The sequence below is a fragment of the Balaenoptera physalus genome (genome assembly GCF_965194825.1).
Source record: "Balaenoptera physalus genome assembly, chromosome: 11".
In the NCBI taxonomy this organism is placed as follows: Eukaryota; Metazoa; Chordata; class Mammalia; order Artiodactyla; family Balaenopteridae; genus Balaenoptera; species Balaenoptera physalus.
This window is the reverse complement of record NC_138896.1, coordinates 57,876,737-57,897,688: the sequence shown is the minus strand read 5'-3', so window position 1 is coordinate 57,897,688 and position 20,952 is coordinate 57,876,737. Positions and strand designations below refer to the sequence as shown.

The following is a 20,952-nucleotide window of genomic DNA, read 5'->3' as shown; positions in this document are numbered from 1 at the left end:
CCACACGGCTGCTTCCACCCTGATGAAGGGAGCATGCTCTCTGGACTCCCTTTAGTCTTATTTGCTTGAATTTTCTTTACTGGATATGGAAACTTCTTTTTTGTTAAATATATTTGACATATAACGTTCTGTAAATTAAAGGTGTACCGCATGTTAATTTGATACATGTACATAGGGTAATAGGATTGCCATTGTAGTGAGATTTAGCACCTCTGTCACATTACATAATTATCCCTTCTTTTTAGTGGTTGGAATAATTAAGTTCTAGTCACTTAGCAAGGTTGAAGATTATAGTACAATATTATTGTCTATATTCATTATACTGTGCATTAGGTCTCTAGGGCTTATTTACTGCTCGTTACTAGATGTGGAAATTTCTTAACCTTTTTTAGCCCCATAGTATACAGGGACATGTGTAATGAATTAAAATTTAAAAAAAAATACTGGTTTTCATTTTTTGAGTTTTTTTGTCTATGAAATTGGTTATGAAAAAAAGATGATTTTTAGAGAGTGCTAATAAGAAAGAAGACAGCTCACACATTGCTGAAGGAAAACAAATTGATAACAATTTTTTTTCGATGGTGAGCTGGCAGTATTTCTCAAAAACCTTAAAAATTAACGTTAAGTACCCTTAAATTCAGCAACTCCTCTTCTAGGAGTTTATTTTAAGGAAATCATTACAAATTTATGCTGAGATCTACCTACAGAGAAGTTTGTGGAATTGTAATTTGTCACTGAGAAGAAAGTTAGACCTCATTGTAAGGTCCAGCGATAGAGAATTGGGCAATAAATTGTGGCCCATTTATGTGCTGGAATGACCTGCAGTATCGTAAATAGTATTGTTACAATTCAACATGGTATATAGAATAAAAAAAAGCAGTATTATGATGTGCAACCACTTTCGTAAAAAGTAAAAGTACATATTTGTGCATAAAACTGTTGTAAGTATGTATACCAAAATTTTAATATTTATTTCTCTAGTTTGGGATGTGTTATGGGTATTTTTTTCTTCTATTTTACTATGTGTGTTTTTTTTTTTTCTGTGATAAGTATTGTTTTTGTTAAAAAAAAAAAAAAAAGAAGAGAGATATTTATAATGAAAACCAGCAGTGGGTGGCACTTCCACCAAAGCCCGGGTCGTGGGCGTCGTGCCAGGGAGGCCAGTCTTGTGCTGGTGAGGGTGAGTGCCTTTATCACATCCAGCACCCTGCCGGGGCTGTGCCTGTATGAGGGAGGCAGAGGTACAGAGCGATGAGGGATGAAACAAGGCGGTGATTTCCTGACCCCTTACCTTCTACTCAAAGTCCTTCTGTTGGCCTATGGTGTTTTCGTTGAGAACAGGATAAGAGATGATTCCTTTTGTACCTGGCACCCCTCATTACCAACTTAACATTCAGTACAGACAGGTGGAGTGAAAAAATAATACTTTTAACGTTTGTGTCAGCATCTTCTGTTACCTCATTCTGAAAAGGCATTCTCCACCTCAGTTTTCCTTTAGCAAAAATTCCATGAGAAGATGTGATGGTGACGTTGCATGCAAGGAGCTTCTGCTCCAGAGCCAGGGTTGACTTTGCTTGGAGTGAAAAGCTCTTCCATGATGCAGCCACTACAGTGAGATCTGTGGAAAGACGTCTGTGATGTGTGTATTAGCTTTCTGGGGCTGCGGTAACAAAGTACCACCGACTGGTACTTTGTCTCCCGGCGCTGGATGCTAGAAGCCCTCAGTCCAGGCATTGGCAGGTTGGTGCCTTCTGAGGACTGTGAGGGTCTGTTCCAGGTCTCTCTCCTTGGCTTATAAATCAGTCTTCTCCCACGGCTTCTCTCATCTGCCCTCTGTGCGTGTCTGGGTCGTCATTTCCTTGTTTTCTAAGGGCACCAGTCATATTGGATTAGGGCCCACCCTAATGACCTGATTTTACACTGATGACCTCTGCAAAGAACCTTTCTCCTTGATTGCAGCAAGGATTGAAACTCCTTGGTAACAGCCAATCATACTTTTTTTCCTGAGAATTTGAAACAATGTGATTGGAGTCATGCACATGTGCAGCAAGTTTGGAACCCTTCATGGCAGCCCCTAGAGAGGGGGTCCTCAGACTTTTGCTGCGGAGAGTCCCAAAATCTCAGCCCTGTTCTTGTCCTTTCTGAGAGTTGGTTGTTCATCATCTTTAATTCTACAAGAAACTCCTATATTTTTCTAATAATTTTTTTTTATTGAGGTATAGTTGATTTACAATGTTATATTAATTTCAGGTGTACACCACACCTGATTCAATATTTTTATAGATTATACTTCATTTAAAGTTATTATAAAATAAAGGCTATATTTCCCTGTGCAAAAAAAAAATCCTGTCTCCAAGTAAGGTCACATTAAAGGTACTGAGGGTGTAGGATGTCAACATATGAATTTTGGAGGGACACAATTCAACCCATAATGATGTATTTCCTCCCTATTTAAAAAAAACTCATTATTTTGAAAAATTTCAAATGTAAAAACATTAGAGAAGATAATATTAAACCTCCATGTCACCACCAACAGCTTCAGCATCCCCAAAGCCAGTATCATTTCATACTCTCCCCCACCAACACCACTGGAGTATTTTGAAGTAACTCCCAGCTATAAGAGGTGATGCATTTCAAGTGGTAAAGGTTATACAATTATATATAAGGGATATCCTGTTAAATAAAATAATACTGTGTGTGTGTACGTGTGTGTGTGTGTGTGTGTGTGTGTGTGTGTGTGTGTGTGTATAAATTGGAAGAGTCAGAGTAATACCAGAATGTTAGGGCTTATCTCTAAGAAGTAGGATTTCAGGTAATTTTTACTTCCTTTTTTAGAACTGTATTTACTTTCTGATTTTGTTGGGATGGTGATTGATGGTGTGAGTCAGCCTTTTGTAATCAGAATAACAAAAACAAGTTGTTTCCAGGTGGTGAGAAAAGGTGGGGTGAGGGACAGTGGAAGAAACATCACCGTAGTTGTTTTCTGAGGCAGAAAGGGTATTGTGCTTCCTGAATAAGAGAAGGAAAGAGGAGGAAGTATATCAGACCATGCCTCGGAGTGGAGCCGCCCCTGAGGAGGAGAGTGAGGGCTGCCACGACAGGTGAAGCTGTGTGTGACCTCAGCACGGACTCCTGGCTTCTCTGAACCCAGATTTCCTGCTTGCAAAATGAAGGAGACAGACTTGACAGCCATAGATTCCTTTGCGCATGAATGCTGTGATCTCATAGTTCTTTTTTTTTTTTTACGTATAGTTGATTTACAGTGTTATGTTAATTTCTGCTGTACAGTAAGGTGACTCAGTTTTATATATATATATATATATATATACACACACACACATACACATTCTTTTTTATATTCTTTTTCATTATGGTTTATCTCAGGATATTGAATATAGTTCCCTGTGCTATACAGTAGGACCTTGTTGTTTATCCATCCTGTATATAATAGTTTGCATCTACTAACCCCAAACTCCCACTCCATCCCTCTCCCGCCTCCCCACCCCCCAGCAACCACAAGTCTGTTGTCTGTCTGTGAGTCTGTTTCTGTTTGTAGATAGGTTCATTTGTGTCATATTTTAGATTCCACATAGAAGTGATATCATATGGTATTTGTCTTTCTCTTTCTGACTTACTTCACTTAGTATGATAATCTCTAGTTACATCCATGTTGGTGCAAATGGCATTATTTTGTTCTTTTTCATAGCTGAGTAGTATTCCATTTTATATATGTACCACATCTTCTTTATCCATTCCTCTGTCAGTGGACATTTAGGTTGCTTCCATGTCTTGGCTTTTGTGAATTGTGCTGCTATGAACATAGGGGTGCATGTATCTTTGTGAATTAGATTTGTGTCTGGATATAGGCCCAGGAGTGGGATTGCTGGATCATATGCTAACTGTATTATTAGTTTTCTGAGAAACCTCCATACTGTTTTCCACAGTGGCTGCACCAACTTACATTCCCACCACCAGTGTAGGGAATTCCCTTTTCTCCACACCCTCTCCAGCATCTATTATTTGTAGACTTTTTGATGATGGCCATTCTGACTGATGTGAGGTGTGGTACCTCAGTGTAGTTTTGATTTGCATTTCTCTAATAATTAGCCATGTTGAGCATCTTTTCATGTGCCTATTGCCCCTTTGTATTTCTTCTTTGGAGGGATGTTTATTTAAGTCTTCTGCCCATTTTTTGATTGGGTTGTTTGTTTTTCTATTTATGATCTCATAGTTCTTGAACATTTCAATATGGGTTTGTCTTTTGGGAGTTGGTAAAGATAAAATGTGCATTTCATATTTGAGCAATGTGGAGTTATTACTGGGGGTGGCGAGGAAATGATTGTAGAAAAGCCAAAGGTGAAGGTAAGACAGAAAAGAATCCGTTTTTAAGAAATGTGGGGACCCATCCCCATATCTTCAGAAGTGTTTCTGAGTATGTGCGTGTGCAGTTCAGAATTTTGCTTTTGCCTTTTGCCTTGGATGGCATGGGCTGCTGTATAAATAGCACTGAGACTTCTTGGTAACACTCACGTTCTCATATTGAAACTATGGAGGGACCAGGATGGATGTCCTTCATCTCTGGATTGGCCTTTCAACCACTCTTTTCTTTCATTTCTATTCCCCTGGTCTCGCCTGATAAAGGCTACATGTCAGAATGTTGAACTAAAAATGCCAGTAGCCCGTCCTGCCTCCCAGTGGTGGGGGTGGACAGAGAGATCTGGAGTCAGCGCATAAGTTGTCTGGTAACAGTCAGCCTCAGTCGTACCCCCTGAGGTCCAGCAAAGAGGGTATAAATCCAGAAAGTAGGTAGAAATGTAGAAATGATGAATGCTTCTCTTCTGTCAATTTTCTAAAAGAGAGAATAAATTCTATAACCAAAAAAATGAATGACTGGTGCTTGGCCCTCTTCCATCTGGCTAGTTAGATCTGCTTAGGAAGCAGCCTTCAACTTGGAAGTGGAAATAGCATGTATGCACTTACATACCCTTGAAAGGAAAGCACACTTTTCTGCCCAAAGGCATAAAAATGACTTCAGGCCTGAGATTCCCCTCTGCCACCCAGAGCTGAGGGTAAAGGGGATCCTGCCAAAACAGGCACCTGTCCCCTGAGTGGAAGGTCTGGACTCTCAGGCAGACCAGCAGGGACCAGTGGAGACCCCGGGACAGGAGATAAACCAAGCAGATAAAAATAGCACCACAAAGTGTCTGAAATTAGATTGTCATTGAAAACCATGGGCCATAAAAGTAGGCTAGGGCTTGTGTGCTCAACCTAAACATGTGATTGCCTCCTAAAAAAATTCAAATTGGACCTGGAATCTCCTAACATGATAGCCAAAATGTCCAGGATACAGTCGAAAATCACCAGTTACTCCAAGAACCAATAAAATCACACGTTCAATGAGGAAAGAGAATTATCTGACATCCAAACCGAGATGAGTCAAACGCTAGTTTTATGTGGGCACAGCCTCACCCAAATGTTTACATGGGAACTCTGCCTGCCTTCCAGCTGCAGGGGCAGGCTGAGCAGTCATCACAGAGATCCAGTGGTTTGCAAAGCCTTAAATATTTACTCCCCGGCCTTTTATAGAAGTTTGCGGACACAGGTAGTTAGGTCATCAAAGATCTAATGGTCAGTTTTGGGGAGATCTTTCCTTCTTTTTCCCATTTTTTTTTTTTTCCAATTAAAATTTTTATTGAAAGTTGAATTTCAGAGCAATATCTCTGAAGAAATTTTCACTACAATTTAGGCTTCCAAATTAAATTTAAAATTCAACGGCCCATGTTACTATTTATTTGAAAAACTCAACAAAGATGACAAGATGATTAAGGCCTGTATTTCAGATGGTTAAATTTACATATGCCCAGGCAACAGTAACTCCATCATAATTCACTCCTCTGCCTAGAAGACGGTAGGTTCTTTTGATGTTGGATACTTTACAATGTGGAATTTTGGTCTCCCTTGGTTTATAGTATAGAGTAATATGTTCCTTACGTTGGTTTCTCTGCTCTCTTCCTGTGTTTTGTCACCTTGTTCTTCCTCTTTGTCTGTAACCTCATCTGTGTAGCCGGCAGCCTCACCCCTGGAGAGGGACCCTGTTTCCTCCTGCTCATCTTTGTTCCTTATTGTCACCGTCACTCTCTTACTCCTGTCAAGTAGTGTGGATTTGAAGATCTGCCCACTCGATGGGGTTTTCTTTGTCTGCTCACCTGATGAGCCTGGAGAGAGATTTGGGAGTCCAGGAGTTGTTTAGGACTGGCCTCCATGGGGTTGTGCTTGGGACCACGGAGAGCGGTGCAAAGGGACCCGGGACCCTGCTTCAAGGAAACTCTTGGCTTGTTAACATTCCGGTTATGCCAAGAGCTGGAACAACAGACAAAGCCCAGGAAGTGCAGGAGGCAGGTTGAGAGTCAGGGAAGCGACTCAGCAAGACGGAGAAATTGTTCAGGTGAGGCCAGGACTTAACTGGGTTCCCAACACTCAGAAATGTGGAGAAAGGCTGTAGAGGTTGGGATGTTGCCTCTCCAGATGTCACCACCACCCTCTAATGACAAGGCCAAGGGACTTTATTATTCATGCTGTGGGGGAAATGCCACCTCCATGGGGCAGTCTCTCCCAGCCAGGAGGGCAGCGTCTGGATACGAGAATTAGAACTTTGGTTGACAATACAGGGTCTTGATTGGGATCAAGGGACAACGGCTCAGGATTGGTGGAAACAAGGCAAAGACTTTGAGACAAGGCATTTAACAAATTTTAGGGTGCACACTGTTATGTTGATGGCTTCCATTTAAGAGCTGATGGATATTTCGGGAAGCTTCTGTACTGTAAGGAGCCGGCAAGCCATTTCTGGGGTGGGGAGTCTGGAATTTTAAAGTAATGCTAATGAGGGTAGTTGAATAGTAAATCTGTGTTAATGGAGATAGTAAGCTCTGTGTGTGTGTGTGTGTGTGTGTGTGTGTGTGAGACAGAGAGAGAGAGAGAGAGAGAGAGAGAGAGAGAGAGAGAGGGAGAGAGAGAGAGAGGGAGAAAAGTGTTAGTTTTAGTTAGTTTTGGTTCTAAGGTCTTTGAAGCCTGAGTTAGCCAAGGACTGATCCCTGACCCAGACGGGAGACTTAGAAGGGGCTCTGGAATTCCACCAGGCTGAGGAGAAATGTCAAACCAAGGCCACCTTGAAGTTGGCATCGAATTGTTTGTTCTCCTTCCAGGCAAGAGGGATTGAGTTACTGAAGGTCCCAGGGAGTCTGTGAGCCCAGAAGGCTCGGCCAAGCAAGGCCGGCAGCCCTGGTGACATTAGGATAAGAAATCGGAGCGTGACACTGCTGCTTTGGTTACTGACGGATGGATGAGCGAGGAGCTGGTATTCGTGGATGTCTAGCCTGTCAGGACTGGACCTTTCCGGCGCCTCTCAAAACCTGCACCCAGCTTTGCAGGTCAGAACGGTCTGAGGCCATCAGGGCGAGAGCAAGTGTAGCCGCTGCCCCCTTGCTGCCCCCTCCTCAGTTCCCTCTTTAGCAGGATCTCATCTTGTTGAGCTGATGTCACTGGGTTTTGGTCTTTGCCTTCAGCTTTGGTTTCAGCTTCAGTGAAATAAAACCATAAAATCTGCAGCCACTGACTTTCTTAGCGTTAACCTATGCTTTGATTTTGCAGTGCACATGCCGTTGTTTGTGCTATGAGAAGTGGACCATAGCATTTTTCCTTCCCTGTGAAGTTGGATTTGACCTAAAGGTAGACTATTTCACAACTTCAGAGTTGACATTCCCAGGGGGTGGATCTCTGAAATTTCACGGGGGTCCCATTTTGCACCTGTGTTAACAAGGTGGCGATACCCCTGATTGTAGAAGCCAAACGCCACAAGAAATGAAATGTGTGCTTTTTTTTTTTTTTTTGGTTTTTAAACACCACACATGGTTGATGTTGTGCTTCAGAAGAAGTGTTTAGAGCTCTGACTTGAAACTTATGTAATTAGTGGTTCAAGCTGTTCAAAGGCTGGCGGCCGTCACTGGCCGTGCTTTGCCCTTGTGTTGAGGGTGTGGGAACCTTGCAGGGCAGAGGGAGCTGCTTTGAGACTTTGTTGTTGGTGTTTTTGTCGTGTACAGCTTTGCGACATCTTCTCATATGTGCCCTTCATTAAAATTAGATATGGAAACAGCTAAAACTTGTTCTTCCCAAGTCTGATGAAGGTTCTCCATCAGTGCCTCCCAGTGTGAGAAAAGTTAAAGCAGTGATAAGCGTGATATACAAGCGCGGAGGCTGGGAGTCCTGTGTTGCTTTCAGGGTTTGTTCAGTTTCTTTTGGAGCCTGATGATGCTAATAGAAAGTGAAGGTTGGCATCGATTGTGTGTTTAAAGACTAAAGTTCTGTTTTGCGTCACATGGAAAAGGGGAGAAAATGACTCTTGGCGTCTCCCGTGTGTCACGCGCTGTGCTAAGCTCGTTTTAGTGCTCAGTTTACCAAGAAAGATGCTGAAATCCATCCAGTGTCTGGTCCCTGGTGAGTCTGTAGCACAGGGTCACTCAGGGAGCGCTCTCAGCATTTTGAGCAGGAAAGTTCTGCCTTGACTTGTGGGGCATGTGGCACCCCTGCCCCCTCCCACTCAGTGCCAGCCGTGCTGCAGTCATTGTAAACGTCAAATCCACCCACTGCGGGTTCAGACGTCCTTTGCTGGAGGCTGTCCTGCCTCTTGGCGCTGGCAACAGGCTCCGATAAACACTGTTGAATACTTTCTAGAGAGCAGATACGTGCCTTCCATCTCTGGGAACCTGCCTCTGTTGTAATAGGGTAGAAGATTCTGGACGTCACTTTTGTGTTTTTATTACCTGAGATTTGCATATTTTATGCTTGTGAAATAACAAGTACTTATCCTATACTATATAATTGGAATACAGTTCTTCTTTTCATTGATTAAAAAGGAGTATATTCCATAGTTAATGGTTTCATTTTACTCACCTTTTCTCTCAAGCATTATGGTATCGTCCATAATAGTTCAGAACATAATACATTTACATTCCATCATTATATTTGCGTCTTCCCTTTCAACGCATCATTTTTCTAAGACAAGATTTTATGGTAGGAATTTACAGAAATGCTGACTACAACAAGTAGCTTGAAATCAACTTCTCCCTAAATGTTAGCAGTTCTACGTAGAGTTGACTGTCGAAGAATATAAAAACATTTTATCTTTTTCAATGTTAAATTTAACCATTTTCTTGGCAAACCTAAACTGATAACAGAGGTATTATTTTTACTGAATCTTCAGCCATGTTGTCCTAATAGACTATAATGATTTGTGTAGACTTTGTGTCATAAACAGACTCTCTTGCGCCCCAGTGAGAAAAAAGGAACCCTGGGGGTTCCTTCATTGTTTAAACAGATCCATCAGTGAACAGCACAGATAGAATAGTCCTTGCTTTCACACTAGTACAGATGAACATAAGAAATAAGTAAATTACAAGTTGGGTTGGAAGATGGTAAGTGCTATGGAGAAAAATAAGTTGGGAAGGAGCACAGGAGTGCCAGGATTTTGGTTGGACATATGATTTTAAATTATGTGGTTCAGGAAGCTTTCCTGAGAAGGCAGCTCTTCAGCAAAGACCTGAAGGAGAAATGAATTCTTATTGAGCTCCTATTATGCCCCAGGTACTGTTTTAAGAGCCAGAATGGCTAGGTATAACCTCTGTAATCTGCAAAAAATAATTTACATGGCCAGAGGCTGGGCGTGTAATATGTTTAATGTTGAAATTTTTAAAAATCTTTTTGAAGTAATGGCACCGATTTTGGTAAGTAGGATTGCAATGGGGGAGCTTTTTTTTTTTTTTTTTAAGGAGATGACTACACAGAGTGATAGGAAATAGCAGATATTTGCCTTCAAAAGAAAATAGAAAAATAAGCCCAAGCATGGGATGAGTTTTGTGTCCAAGTCCAGCAGTCCTTACAGAAGTATTGCTTCTTCCCAGCTGGTGGCATCTTGATGGTAACAAGGATCCTCCTGGGATGACAGTGACAAAGCAGGAGCGATTGCTTCAAATTAAGGATGGCTTTTGTGAGGGATGCTTAAAGAACAGTGGACCGGAGTCCAGAGAACAGGAGTTGGTTCCTGCCTCTGATGCTGACCTGTGACCCTGTGACCTTGCGCAGGCTGCTTTAGCTCCCCCATGTATCAGCTCGACTGTTTATTTGTTCGCCATGCAATTTATGCTCATCATCTTGCTTAGCGAGATAAGTTGTAAAACAGGAGGGGCATGAACTTCACAAGGTCACCAGTGAAGTCCTTTTCTAGTTCTTCAGTTCCTTTCTCCTTCCTTATTTGTCCAAGGAGACACTGCTTGTCTATAGCTTACGAACTGAAGCCAGGCCACAACACAGGGTTACTGGTTTGTCACAGCTTCAGCCGTGGAGCAGGGCTGGCTCTAGAACTCCCAGTTTTTCTCCTCCTCCTGTCACCCTACACACGGTGTTAAGGAAGTCGCGGGCTCTTGTAGCGTTTTGGGGTCGGAGTGGGTCGGCACTGGCTTCGGTCTGGTCTCACCCCCACAAATGCCAGCCCCAGATGTCACTTCTATTTCTTGAACTTCGAATAGGGCTGCCAGGGAGTTAGGGATGGATTGCAGCTGGAAGGAAAGCATGGAATTAACCTTGCTCTGAGGCAAAGCCACACGCTTCCACTGTCTCAGATAACCTTCCGTGGTCCAAGGACCTTAAAGTTGGTCACAAGACTTCTATACTTTTAGTATATTTATTATTACCTTCCGAAGATCTGTAAACTGATACACCCAGGTGGCCCCGATGGTCCCTTTCAGCTCTAAAGTTCTAAAACCCTCTTGTGATCAGAGCTCTAGAGGCGTGCCTTTGCGTGGATGGACCCAGGTAGATTTCACCCAGGACTGCATCATCCCAGGAGGGCTGTGCGCCCAGCACCCTCCGAGCTGTCTCCCACGCTGCTGGCAGTCTGGGTGGTGATGCCGTCTCTCACCACTTTCCCCGCACTTTCATCCACACCGGTGGTTTAAGCGCTGGCTCCCCGCCTGTGGAAGAGAGGACTTCGACCCTCACCTCCTCGCTGTCTTCCCGTTCCGCAGATGATGACGCAGGTGGAGGGACAGCAGAAGAACCTGGTGCATGCCATCGAGTCTCTGCCGGGGTCCGGGCCCCTCACTGCCTTGGACCAAGACCTGCTGCTCCTGAAAGCTACCTCTGCTGCCACCCTCAGCTGCCTTGGGGAGTGCCTGAGCCTGCTCCAGCAGAGCCTGCACCAAGCCGGCCAGCCCAGCCACAGGCCCGGGGCCTCGGGTAAGACCTCCGGGGGCCCGCCCGGGGCTGCAAGGGCGCGCTGTCCGATGTACGCATGCGTGTGTCTGTCTGCCATCGCCTTCCTCCTTTAAATCCATCCATCTCGCCTTTTACCAGAGCGCTTCTCCATTTACCCCTTCTTCCTTCCCCACCTCGCTTGGGCTATATTTTTATTTCTGTTTTACCCATTAGCAGTTGCCATCCTATGCACAATTTAACGTGTTTCCATGAATACTCTGAAGCTACTTTGAGACGTGCTGGCACGCCGTTCTCCGTTGCATTCCGTTTGTGAATTTTGCACTGAGTGTTGTGTTTGCAAGACTCATTGCTATGCAGCCTCTAGTCCGCTATTTCTAACTGTGCCTGTGGAGTGCGTCCCCCAACACTTGGCTCCACACCTTCTCCTGATGGACACCCGCCTTACCTCCTGCTCTCTGGCCACCCGCCCTCACCGCCCCCCTTTCCTGTCCCCTCAGGGCCCGGTGTGAGAATTTCTCTGGAATACATAGCAGAAGCATTTCCAGTTCTTGACCAAGAAGCTAGAGATAATAATAACCCCCCTTAAGATGCTCCAATCCTTTCGAAGTGTTTAATCGATAAGCAGATAGAAAGATATTAGGGAAGATTAAATTAAATGATAAAGGTGAAAATGGCTTGAGATTGGTCATGTCATACAGAATTGTAAAGTATTAGAATTAAGAGACGAATTAAAGCCTCATGGAGCTTTGTTGCCCAGGGTTCAATTAATTAATGAGAAATGAGGCAGTACAGGTGATGGAAAGTATAGCTGGGTTATGACAGATAGTCTGTATTTCACGCTTCCCGCAAGTCCCCTTTGCTTCCCTCTTTCACCAAGGTTAAAAGGGGGATGTTGGTTTCCTACAGTAAACCGTATAAGGGTAATTCGGGTTTCTTTCTGTAATACCCACCATCATGTACTAAGCTCTGATTCTGTCAGCATTTGGCTTTTGCTACACATTTTCTGAAATCTTCACCAAGTAGATATTATTATGCCCATCATGTGGGTGAGATGCTGGCTCAGAGGGGTTAAATGACCTGCCCGAGGCCACCCAGCTACGGCAGAGCCACGTCCAGAGGTGGGCTCTTCCCACTGTGGTAGGTGCCTGGGGTCCTTTGTTCAGTCCAGAATGGAACACCCAGCGGACTCTGGGTCCCCCAAACTGGGGCCAGGGACACTGTCCTGCTCACATCATAATTTTCTCAGGGCAGGTCTATCTTCTTTTTCTTTACTTTTTTTTGGAAATAATTTGAGACGTCTAGAAAAGTAACAAGCATAGTATGAAAAATCCTCATATCTCCAAATACTCTGAATGCCAACATTTTATGACATTTGCTTCATTATCTTCTGTCTGTATATATAAGCGTATTATAATATTCTAACCACTTAAGAGTAAGTTGCAGACTTGATATATATCTTTACTCTTATATACCACAGTGTAAATTTCATTAAAAAAAAAAAAAAGCACTCTCCTACGTAATAACAGCGCAGTGGTCAAAATCAGTAAATTAACATGAATACAATCCTCTTCCTAATCTGCAGGCCTTACTAAATTTTGCTGATGGCGCCACCAATGTCCTCTGTAACAAAAGGAAAAACATTCAGGTACAGGATACAGGCTGGGAGGGGCATGTGTGTCGAGGCACGGAGTGAAGGCACCCAACCTGCTTTTCTCCTTCCTCCTTCCTTCTCCACTTGAAAAATGGGACTCTGATGCTGGGACTCCCTGACTTTTCCTGATCTGGATGGAGCCTCGGTGAGTGCGTTGGGGCTTGGGTACAAATCAGTGTTAGACCGGATGCTTCTCAAGATTCCTAGGATCGCTTTCACACCAGATTGTGTGTCCAGCCTCTGCGACCGAACAGGCTCATTCCGAGAATGAGTGGATAGAAGCTTGACCCATTTTCTTGTTCCTAAAATTCATCCCTTACGTCTTTCTTCAGGGTGGCTTTCTAGCAAATTTCTAATTTTTGTTCCTGATTTTCATTGTGTCTCTGGGGTTTTTTTTTTTTTTTTTTTTTTTTTTTTTTTTTTTTTTTAGCATCTTTATTGAAGTATAATTGCCTTACAATGGTGTGTTAGCTTCTGCTTTATAACAAAGTGAATCAGTTATACATATACAATATGTTCCCATTTCTCTTCCCTCTTGCATCTCCCTCCCTCCCACCCTCCCCATCCCATCCCTCTAGATGGTCACAAAGCACCGAGCTGATCTCCCTGTGCTATGCGGCTGCTTCCCACTAGTTGTCTATTTTACATTTGGTGGTGTATATATGTCCATGACACTCTCTTACCCTGTCACATCTCACCCCACCCCCTCCCCATATCCTCAAGTCCATTCTCTAGTAGGTCTGTGTCTTTATTCCCGTCTTGCCACTAGGTTCTTCATGGCCTCTTTTTTTTTTTTTTTTTTTTTTTTTTCCCCTTAGATTCCGTATATATGTGTTAGCATACTGTATTTGTTTTTCTCTTTCTGACTTACTTCACTCTGTATGACAGACTCTAACTCCATCCACCTCATTACAAATACCTCCATTTCATTTCTTTTTATGGCTGAGTAATATTCCATTGTATATATGTGCCACATCTTCTTTATCCATTCATCTGTCGATGGACATTTAGATTGCTTCCATGTCCTGGCTATTGTAAATAGAGCTGCAATGAACATTTTGGTACATGACTCTTTTTGACCTATGGTTTTCTCAGGGTATATGCCCAGTAGTGGGATTGCTGGGTCGTATGGTATTTCTATTTGTAGTTTTTTAAGGAACCTCCATACTGTTCTCCATAGTGGCTGTATCAATTTACATTCCCACCAACAGTGCAAGAGTGTTCCCTTTCCTCCACACCCTCTCCAGCATTTATTGTTTCTAGATTTTTTGATGATGGCCATTCTGACCGGTGTGAGATGATATCTCATTGTAGTTTTGATTTGCATTTCTCTAATGATTAATGATGTTGAGCATTCTTTCATGTGTCTGTAGGCCATCTGTATATCTTCTTTGGAGAAATGTCTATTTAGGTCTTCGGCCCATTTTTGGATTGGGTTATTCGTTTTTTTGTTATTGAGCTGCATGAGCTGCTTGTAAATCTTGGAGATTAATCCTTTGTCAGTTGCTTCATTTGCAAATATTTTCTCCCATTCTGATGGTTGTCTTTTGGTCTTGTTTATGGTTTCCTTTGCTGTGCAAAAGCTTTTAAGTTTCATTAGGTCCCATTTGTTTATTTGTGTTCTTATTTCCATTTCTCTGGGAGCTGGGTCAAAAAGAATCTTGCTGTGATGTATGTCATAGAGTGTTCTGCCTATGTTTTCCTCTAAGAGTTTGATAGTGTCTGCCCTTACACTTAGGTCTTTAATCCATTTTGAGTTTATTTTTGTGCATGGTGTCAGGGAATGTTCTATTTTCATACTTTTACATGTACCTGTCCAATTTTCCCAGCACCACTTATTGAAGAGGCTGTCTTTTCTCCACTGTATATGCTTGCCTCCTTTATCAAAAATAAGGTGCCCATATGTGTGTGGGTTTATCTCTGGGCTTTCTATCCTGTTCCATTGATCTATATTTCTGTTTTTGTGCCAGTACCAAACTGTCTTGATTACTGAAGCTTTGTAATATAGTCTGAAGTCAGGGAGCCTGATTCCCCCAGCTCCATTTTTCGTTCTCAAGATTGCTTTGGCTATTCGGGGTCTTTTGTGTTTCCATACAAATTGTGAAATTTTTTGTTCTAGTTCTGTGAAAAATGCCAGTGGTAGTTTGATAGGGATTGCATTGAATCTGTAGATTGCTTTGGGTAGTAGAGTCATTTTCACAATGTTGATTCTTCCAATCCAGGAACATGGTATATCTCTCCATCTATTTGTATCATCTTTAATTTCTTTCATCAGTGTCTTATAATTTTCTGCATACAGGTCTTTTGTCTCCTTAGGTAGGTTTATTCCTAGATATTTTATTCTTTTTGTTGCAATGGTAAATGGGAGTGTTTTCTTAATTTCACTTTCAGATTTTTCGTCATTAGTGTATAGAAATGCAAGAGATTTCTGTGCATTAATTTTGTATCCTGCTACTTTACCAAATTCATTGATTAGCTCTAGGAGTTTTCTGGTAGCATCTTTAGGATTCTCTATGTATAGTATCATGTCATCTGCAAATAGTGACAGCTTTACTTCTTCTTTTCCGATTTGGATTCCTTTTATTTCTTTGTCTTCTCTGATTGCTGTGGCTAACACTTCCAAAACTATGTTGAATAATAGTGGTGAGAGTGGGCAACCTTGTCTTGTTCCTGATCTTAGTGGAAATGGTTTCAGTTTTTCACCATTGAGGACAATGTTGGCTGTGGGTTTGTCATATATGGCCTTTATTATGTTGAGGAAAGTTCCCTCTATGCCTACTTTCTGCAGGGCTTTTATCATAAATGGGTGTTGAATTTTGTCGAAAGCTTTCTCTGCATCTATTGAGATGATCATATGGTTTTTCTCCTTCAGTTTGTTAATATGATGTATCACATTGATTGATTTGCGTATATTGAAGAATCCTTGCATTCCTGGGATAAACCCCACTTGATCATGGTGTATGATCCTTTTAATGTGCTGTTGGATTCTGTTTGCTAGTATTTTGTTGAGGATTTTTGCATCTATGTTCATCAGTGATATTGGCCTGTAGTTTTCTTTCTTTGTGACATCTTTGTCTGGTTTTGGTATCAGGGTGATGGTGGCCTCGTAGAATGAGTTTGGGAGTGTTCCTCCCTCTGCAATATTTTGGAAGAGTTTGAGAAGGATAGGTGTTAGCTCTTCTCTAAATGTTTGATAGAATTCACCTGTGAAGCCATCTGGTCCTGGGCTTTTGTTTGTTGGAAGGTTTTTAATCACAGTTTCAATTTCAGTGCTTGTGATTGGTCTGTTCATATTTTCTATTTCTTCCTGGTTCAGTCTCGGCAGTTTGTGCATTTCTAAGAATCTGTCCATTTCTTCCAGGTTGTCCATTTTATTGGCATAGAGTTGCTTGTAGTAATCTCTCATGATCTTTTGTATTTCTGCAGTGTCAGTGGTTACTTCTCCTTTTTCATTTCTAATTCTATTGATCTGAGTCTTCTCCGTTTTTCTCTTGATGAGTCTGGCTAATGGTTTATCAATTTTGTTTATCTTCTCAAAGAACCAGCTTTTAGTTTCATTGATTTTTGCTATTGTTTCTTTCATTTCTTTTTCATTTATTTCTGACCTGATCTTTATAATTTCTTTCCTTCTGCTGGCTTTGGGGTTTTTTTGTTCTTCTTTCTCTAATTGCTTTAGGTGCAAGGTTAGGTTGTTTATTCGAGATGTTTCCTGTTTCTTGAGGTAGGCTTGTATTGCTATAAACTTCCCTCTTAGCACTGCTTTTGCTGCGTCCCATAGGTTTTGGGTCGTCGTATCTCCATTGTCATTTGTTTCTAGGTATTTTTTGATTTCCCCTTTGATTTCTTCAGTGATCACTTCGTTATTAAGTAATGTATTGTGTAGCCTCCATGTGTTTGTATTTTTTACAGGTCTTTTCCTGTAATTGATATCTAGTCTCATAGCGTTGTGGTCGGAAAAGATACTTGATACGATTTCAATTTTCTTAAATTTACCAAGGCTTGATTTGTGACCCAAGATATGATCTATCCTGGAGAATGTTCCATGGGCACTTGAGAAAAATGTGTATTCTGTTGTTTTTGGATGGAATGTCCTATAAATATCAATTAAGTCTATCTTGTTTAATGTATCATTTAAAGCTTGTGTTTCCTTATTTATTTTCATTTTGGATGATCTGTCCATTGGTGAGAGTGGGGTGTTAAAGTCCCCTACTATGATTGTGTTGCTGTCGATTTCCCCTTTTATGGCTGTTAGTATTTGCCTTATGTATTGAGGTGCTCCTATGTTGGGTGCATAAATATTTACAATTGTTATACCTTCCTCTTGTATCGATCCCTTGATCATTATATAGTGTCCTTCTTTGTCTCTTGTAATAGTCTTTATTTTAAAGTCTATTTTGTCTGATATGAGAATTGCTACTCCAGCTTTCTTTTGATTTCCATTTGCATGGAATATCTTTTTCCATCCCCTCACTTTCAGTCTATATGTGTCTCTAGGTCTGAAGTGGGTCTCTTGTAGACAGCATATATATGGGTCTTGTTTTTGTATCCATTCAGCCAGCCTGTGTCTTTTGGTGGGAGCATTTAATCCATTTACATTCAAGGTAATTATCGATATGTATGTTCCTATTCCCATTTTCTTAAATGTTTTGGGTTTGTTATTGTAGGTGTTTTCCTTCTCTTGTGTTTCTTGCCTAGAGAAGTTCCTTTAGCATTTGTTGTAAAGCTGGTTTGGTGGTGCTGAACTCTCTCAGCTTTTGCTTGTCTGTAAAGGTTTTAATTTCTCCATCGAATCTGAATGAGATCCTTGCTGGGTAGTGTAATCTTGGTTGCAGGTTTTTCTCCTTCATCACTTTAAGTATATCCTGCCACTCCCTTCTGGCTTGCAGAGTTTCTGCTGAAAGATCAGATGTTAACCTTATGGGGATTCCCTTGTGTGTTATTTGTTTTTTTTCCCTTGCTGCCTTTAATATGTTTTCCTTATATTTAATTTTTGATAGTTTGATTAATATGTGTCTTGGTGTGTTTCTCCTTGGGTTTATCCTGTATGGGACTCTCTGTGCTTCTAGGACTTGATTAACTATTTCCTTTCCCATATTAGGGAAGTTTTCAACTATAATCTCTTCAAATATCTTCTCAGTCCCTTTCTTTTTCTCTTCTTCTTCTGGGACCCCTATAATTCGAATGTTGGCGCGTTTAATGTTGTCCCAGAGGTCTCTGAGACTGTCCTCAGTTCTTTTCATTCTTTTTTCTTTATCCTGCTCTGCAGTAGTTATTTCCACCATTTTATCTTCCAGGTCACTTATCCTTTCTTCTGCCTCAGTTATTCTGCTATTGATCCCATCTAGAGTATTTTTAATTTCATTTATTGTGGTTTTCATCATTGCTTGGTTCCTCTTTAGTTCTTCTACGTCCTTGTTAAATGTTTCTTGCATTTTGTCTATTCTATTTCCAAGATTTTGGATCATCCTTACTATCATTATTCTGAATTCTTTTTCAGGTAGACTACCTATTTCCTCTTCATTTGTTAAGTCTGGTATGTTCTGACCCTGCTCCTTCATCTGCTGTGTGTTTTTCTGTCGTCTCATTTTGCTTATCTTACTGTGTTTGGGGTCTCCTTTTCACAGGCTGCAGGTTCGTAGTTCCTGTTGTTTTTGGTATCTGTCCCCAGTGGCTAAGGTTGGTTCAGTGGGTTGTGTAGGCTTCCTGGTGGAGGGAACTAGTGCCTGAGCTCTGGTGGATGAGGTTGGCTCTTGTCTTTCTGGTGGGCACGTCCACGTCTGGTGGTGTATTTTGGGGTGTCTGTGGCCTTATTATGATTTTAGGCAGCCTCTCTGCTAATGGATGGGGCTGTGTTCCTGTCTTGCTAGTTGTTTGGCATATGGTGTCCAGCACTGTAGCTTGTTGGTCGTTGAGTGAAGCTGGGTCTTGATGTTGAGATGGAGATCTCTGAGAGATTTTTGCCGTTTGGTATTACGTGAAGCTGGGAGGTCTCTTGTGGACCAGTGTCCTGAAGTTGGCTCTCCCACTTCAGAGGCACGGCCCTGATGCCTGGCTGGAGTACCAAGAGCCTTTCGTCCACACGGCTCAGAGTAAAAGGGAGAAAAAATAGAAAGAAAGAAAGAAAGAAAGAAAGAGGCTATAATATAGTGAAGTAAAATAAAGCTATTGTAAAGCAAAGCTATACAGACAAAATCGCACCCAGAAGCATATACATATACACTCACAAATAAAGGAAAAGGGGAAAAATTAATATATCCTGCTCCCAAAGTCCACCTCCTGAATTTGGGATGATTCGTTGTCTATTCAGGTATTCACCAGATGCAGGCACATCAAGTTGTTTGTGGAGTTTTAATCCGCTGCTTCTAAGGTTGCTGGGAGAGATTTCCCCTTATCTTCCCTGTTCGCACAGTTCCTGGGGTTCAGCTTTGGATTTGGACCCGCCTCTGCGTGTAGGTCGCCTGAGGGCGTCTATTCCCCGCACAGACAGGACGGGGTTAAAGGAGCAGCTGCTTCGGGGGCTCTGGCTCCCTCAGGCCGCGGGGAGGGAGGTGTACAGAGGAGGCGGGGTGAGCCTGCGGCGGCCGAGGCCGGCGTGACGTTGCACCAGCCTGAGGCGGGCAGTACGTTCTCCCGGGGAACTTGTCCCCGGATCACGGGACCCTGGCAGTGGCGGGCTGCACAGGCTCCCGGGAGGGGCGATGTGGAGAGTGACTTGTGCTCACACACAGGCTTTTTGGAGGCGGCAGCAGCAGCCCCAGCGTCTCACGCCCGTCTCTGGGGTCCGTGCTGATCGCCGCGGCTCACGCCTTTCTCTGGAGTTCGTTTAGGCGGCACTCTGAATCCTCTCTCCTTGCGCGCCGCGAAACAAAGAGGCAAGAAAAAGTCTCTTGCCTCTTCGGCAGCTGCAGACTTTTTCCCGGACTCCCTACCAGCCAGCTGTGGTGCGCTAACCCCTTCAGGCTGTGTTCACGCCGCCAGCCCCAGTCCTCTCCCTGCGATCCAACCGAAACCGAAACCCGAGCCTCAGCTCCCAGCCCCGCCCGCCGAGCAGCCAAGCCTCTCGGGCTGGTGAGTGCTGCTCGGCGCCGAGCCTCTGTGCGGGAGTCTCTCCGTTTTTTTCCTCTGCGCCCCTGTTGCTGTGGGGTCTGCGGTGATCGCCGCGGCTCGCGCCCTTCTCTGGAGTTCGTTTAGGCGGCGCTCTGAATCCCCTCTCCTTGCGCGCCGCGAAACAAAGAGGCAAGAAAAAGTCCCTTGCCTCTTCGGCAGCTGCAGACTTTTTCCCGGTCTCCCTCCCAGCCAGCTGTTGTGCGCTAATCCCTTCAGGCTGTGTTCACGCCGCCAGCCTCAGTCCTCTCCCTGCGATCCGACCGAAGCCGAGCCTCAGCTCCCAGCCCCGCCCGCCCCGGCGGGGGAGCAGACAAGCCTCTCGGGCTGGAGAGTGCTGCTCGGCGCCGAGCCTCTGTGCGGGAATCTCTCCGTTTTTCCCTCTGCGCCCCTGTTGCTGTGGGATCCGCGTTGGTAGCTGCGGCTCGCGCCCGTCTCTGAAGTTCGTTTAGGCAGCGCTCTGAATCCCCTCTCCTCGTGCACCCGGAAACAAAGAGGGAAGAAAAAGTCTCCTGCCTCTTCGGCAGCTGCAGACTTTTTCCCGGACTCCCTCTTGGCTAGCTGTGGTGCACTAACGCCTTCAGTCTGTGTTCACGCCGCCAACCCCAGTCCTCTCCCTGCGATCCGACCGAAGCCCGAGCCTCAGCTCCCAGCCCCGCCCGCCCCGGCGGGTGAGCAGACAAGCCTCTCGGGCTGGAGAGTGCTGCTAGGCGCCGAGCCTCCGTGCGGGAACCTCTCCGCTTTGCCCTCCGCACCCCTGTGGCTGCGCTCTCCTCCGTGGCTCCGAAGCTTCCCCCCTCTGCCACCCGCAGTCTCCGCCCACGAAGGGGCTTCCTAGTGCGTGGAAATCTTTCCTCCTTCACGGCTCCCTCCCACTAGTGCAGGTGCCGTCCCTATTCTTTTGTCTCTGTTATTTCTTTTTTCTTTTGCCC

General features: G+C 43.5%; 1 protein-coding gene across 4 annotated transcripts in view; it reads left to right on the top strand.

Annotated features, from left to right (window-relative positions):
- OSBPL10 (oxysterol binding protein like 10) overlaps positions 1 to 20,952 on the top strand; it is a 381,826-nt gene that overhangs the window by 279,342 nt on the left and 81,532 nt on the right. For all 4 annotated transcript variants that reach the window (XM_082411849.1, XM_082411847.1, XM_082411846.1 and 1 more), the window contains one exon: positions 11,076 to 11,286. In XM_082411849.1, the coding sequence (XP_082267975.1) occupies positions 11,076 to 11,286 (211 nt within the window). The remainder of the gene's footprint in view (positions 1 to 11,075; positions 11,287 to 20,952) is intronic.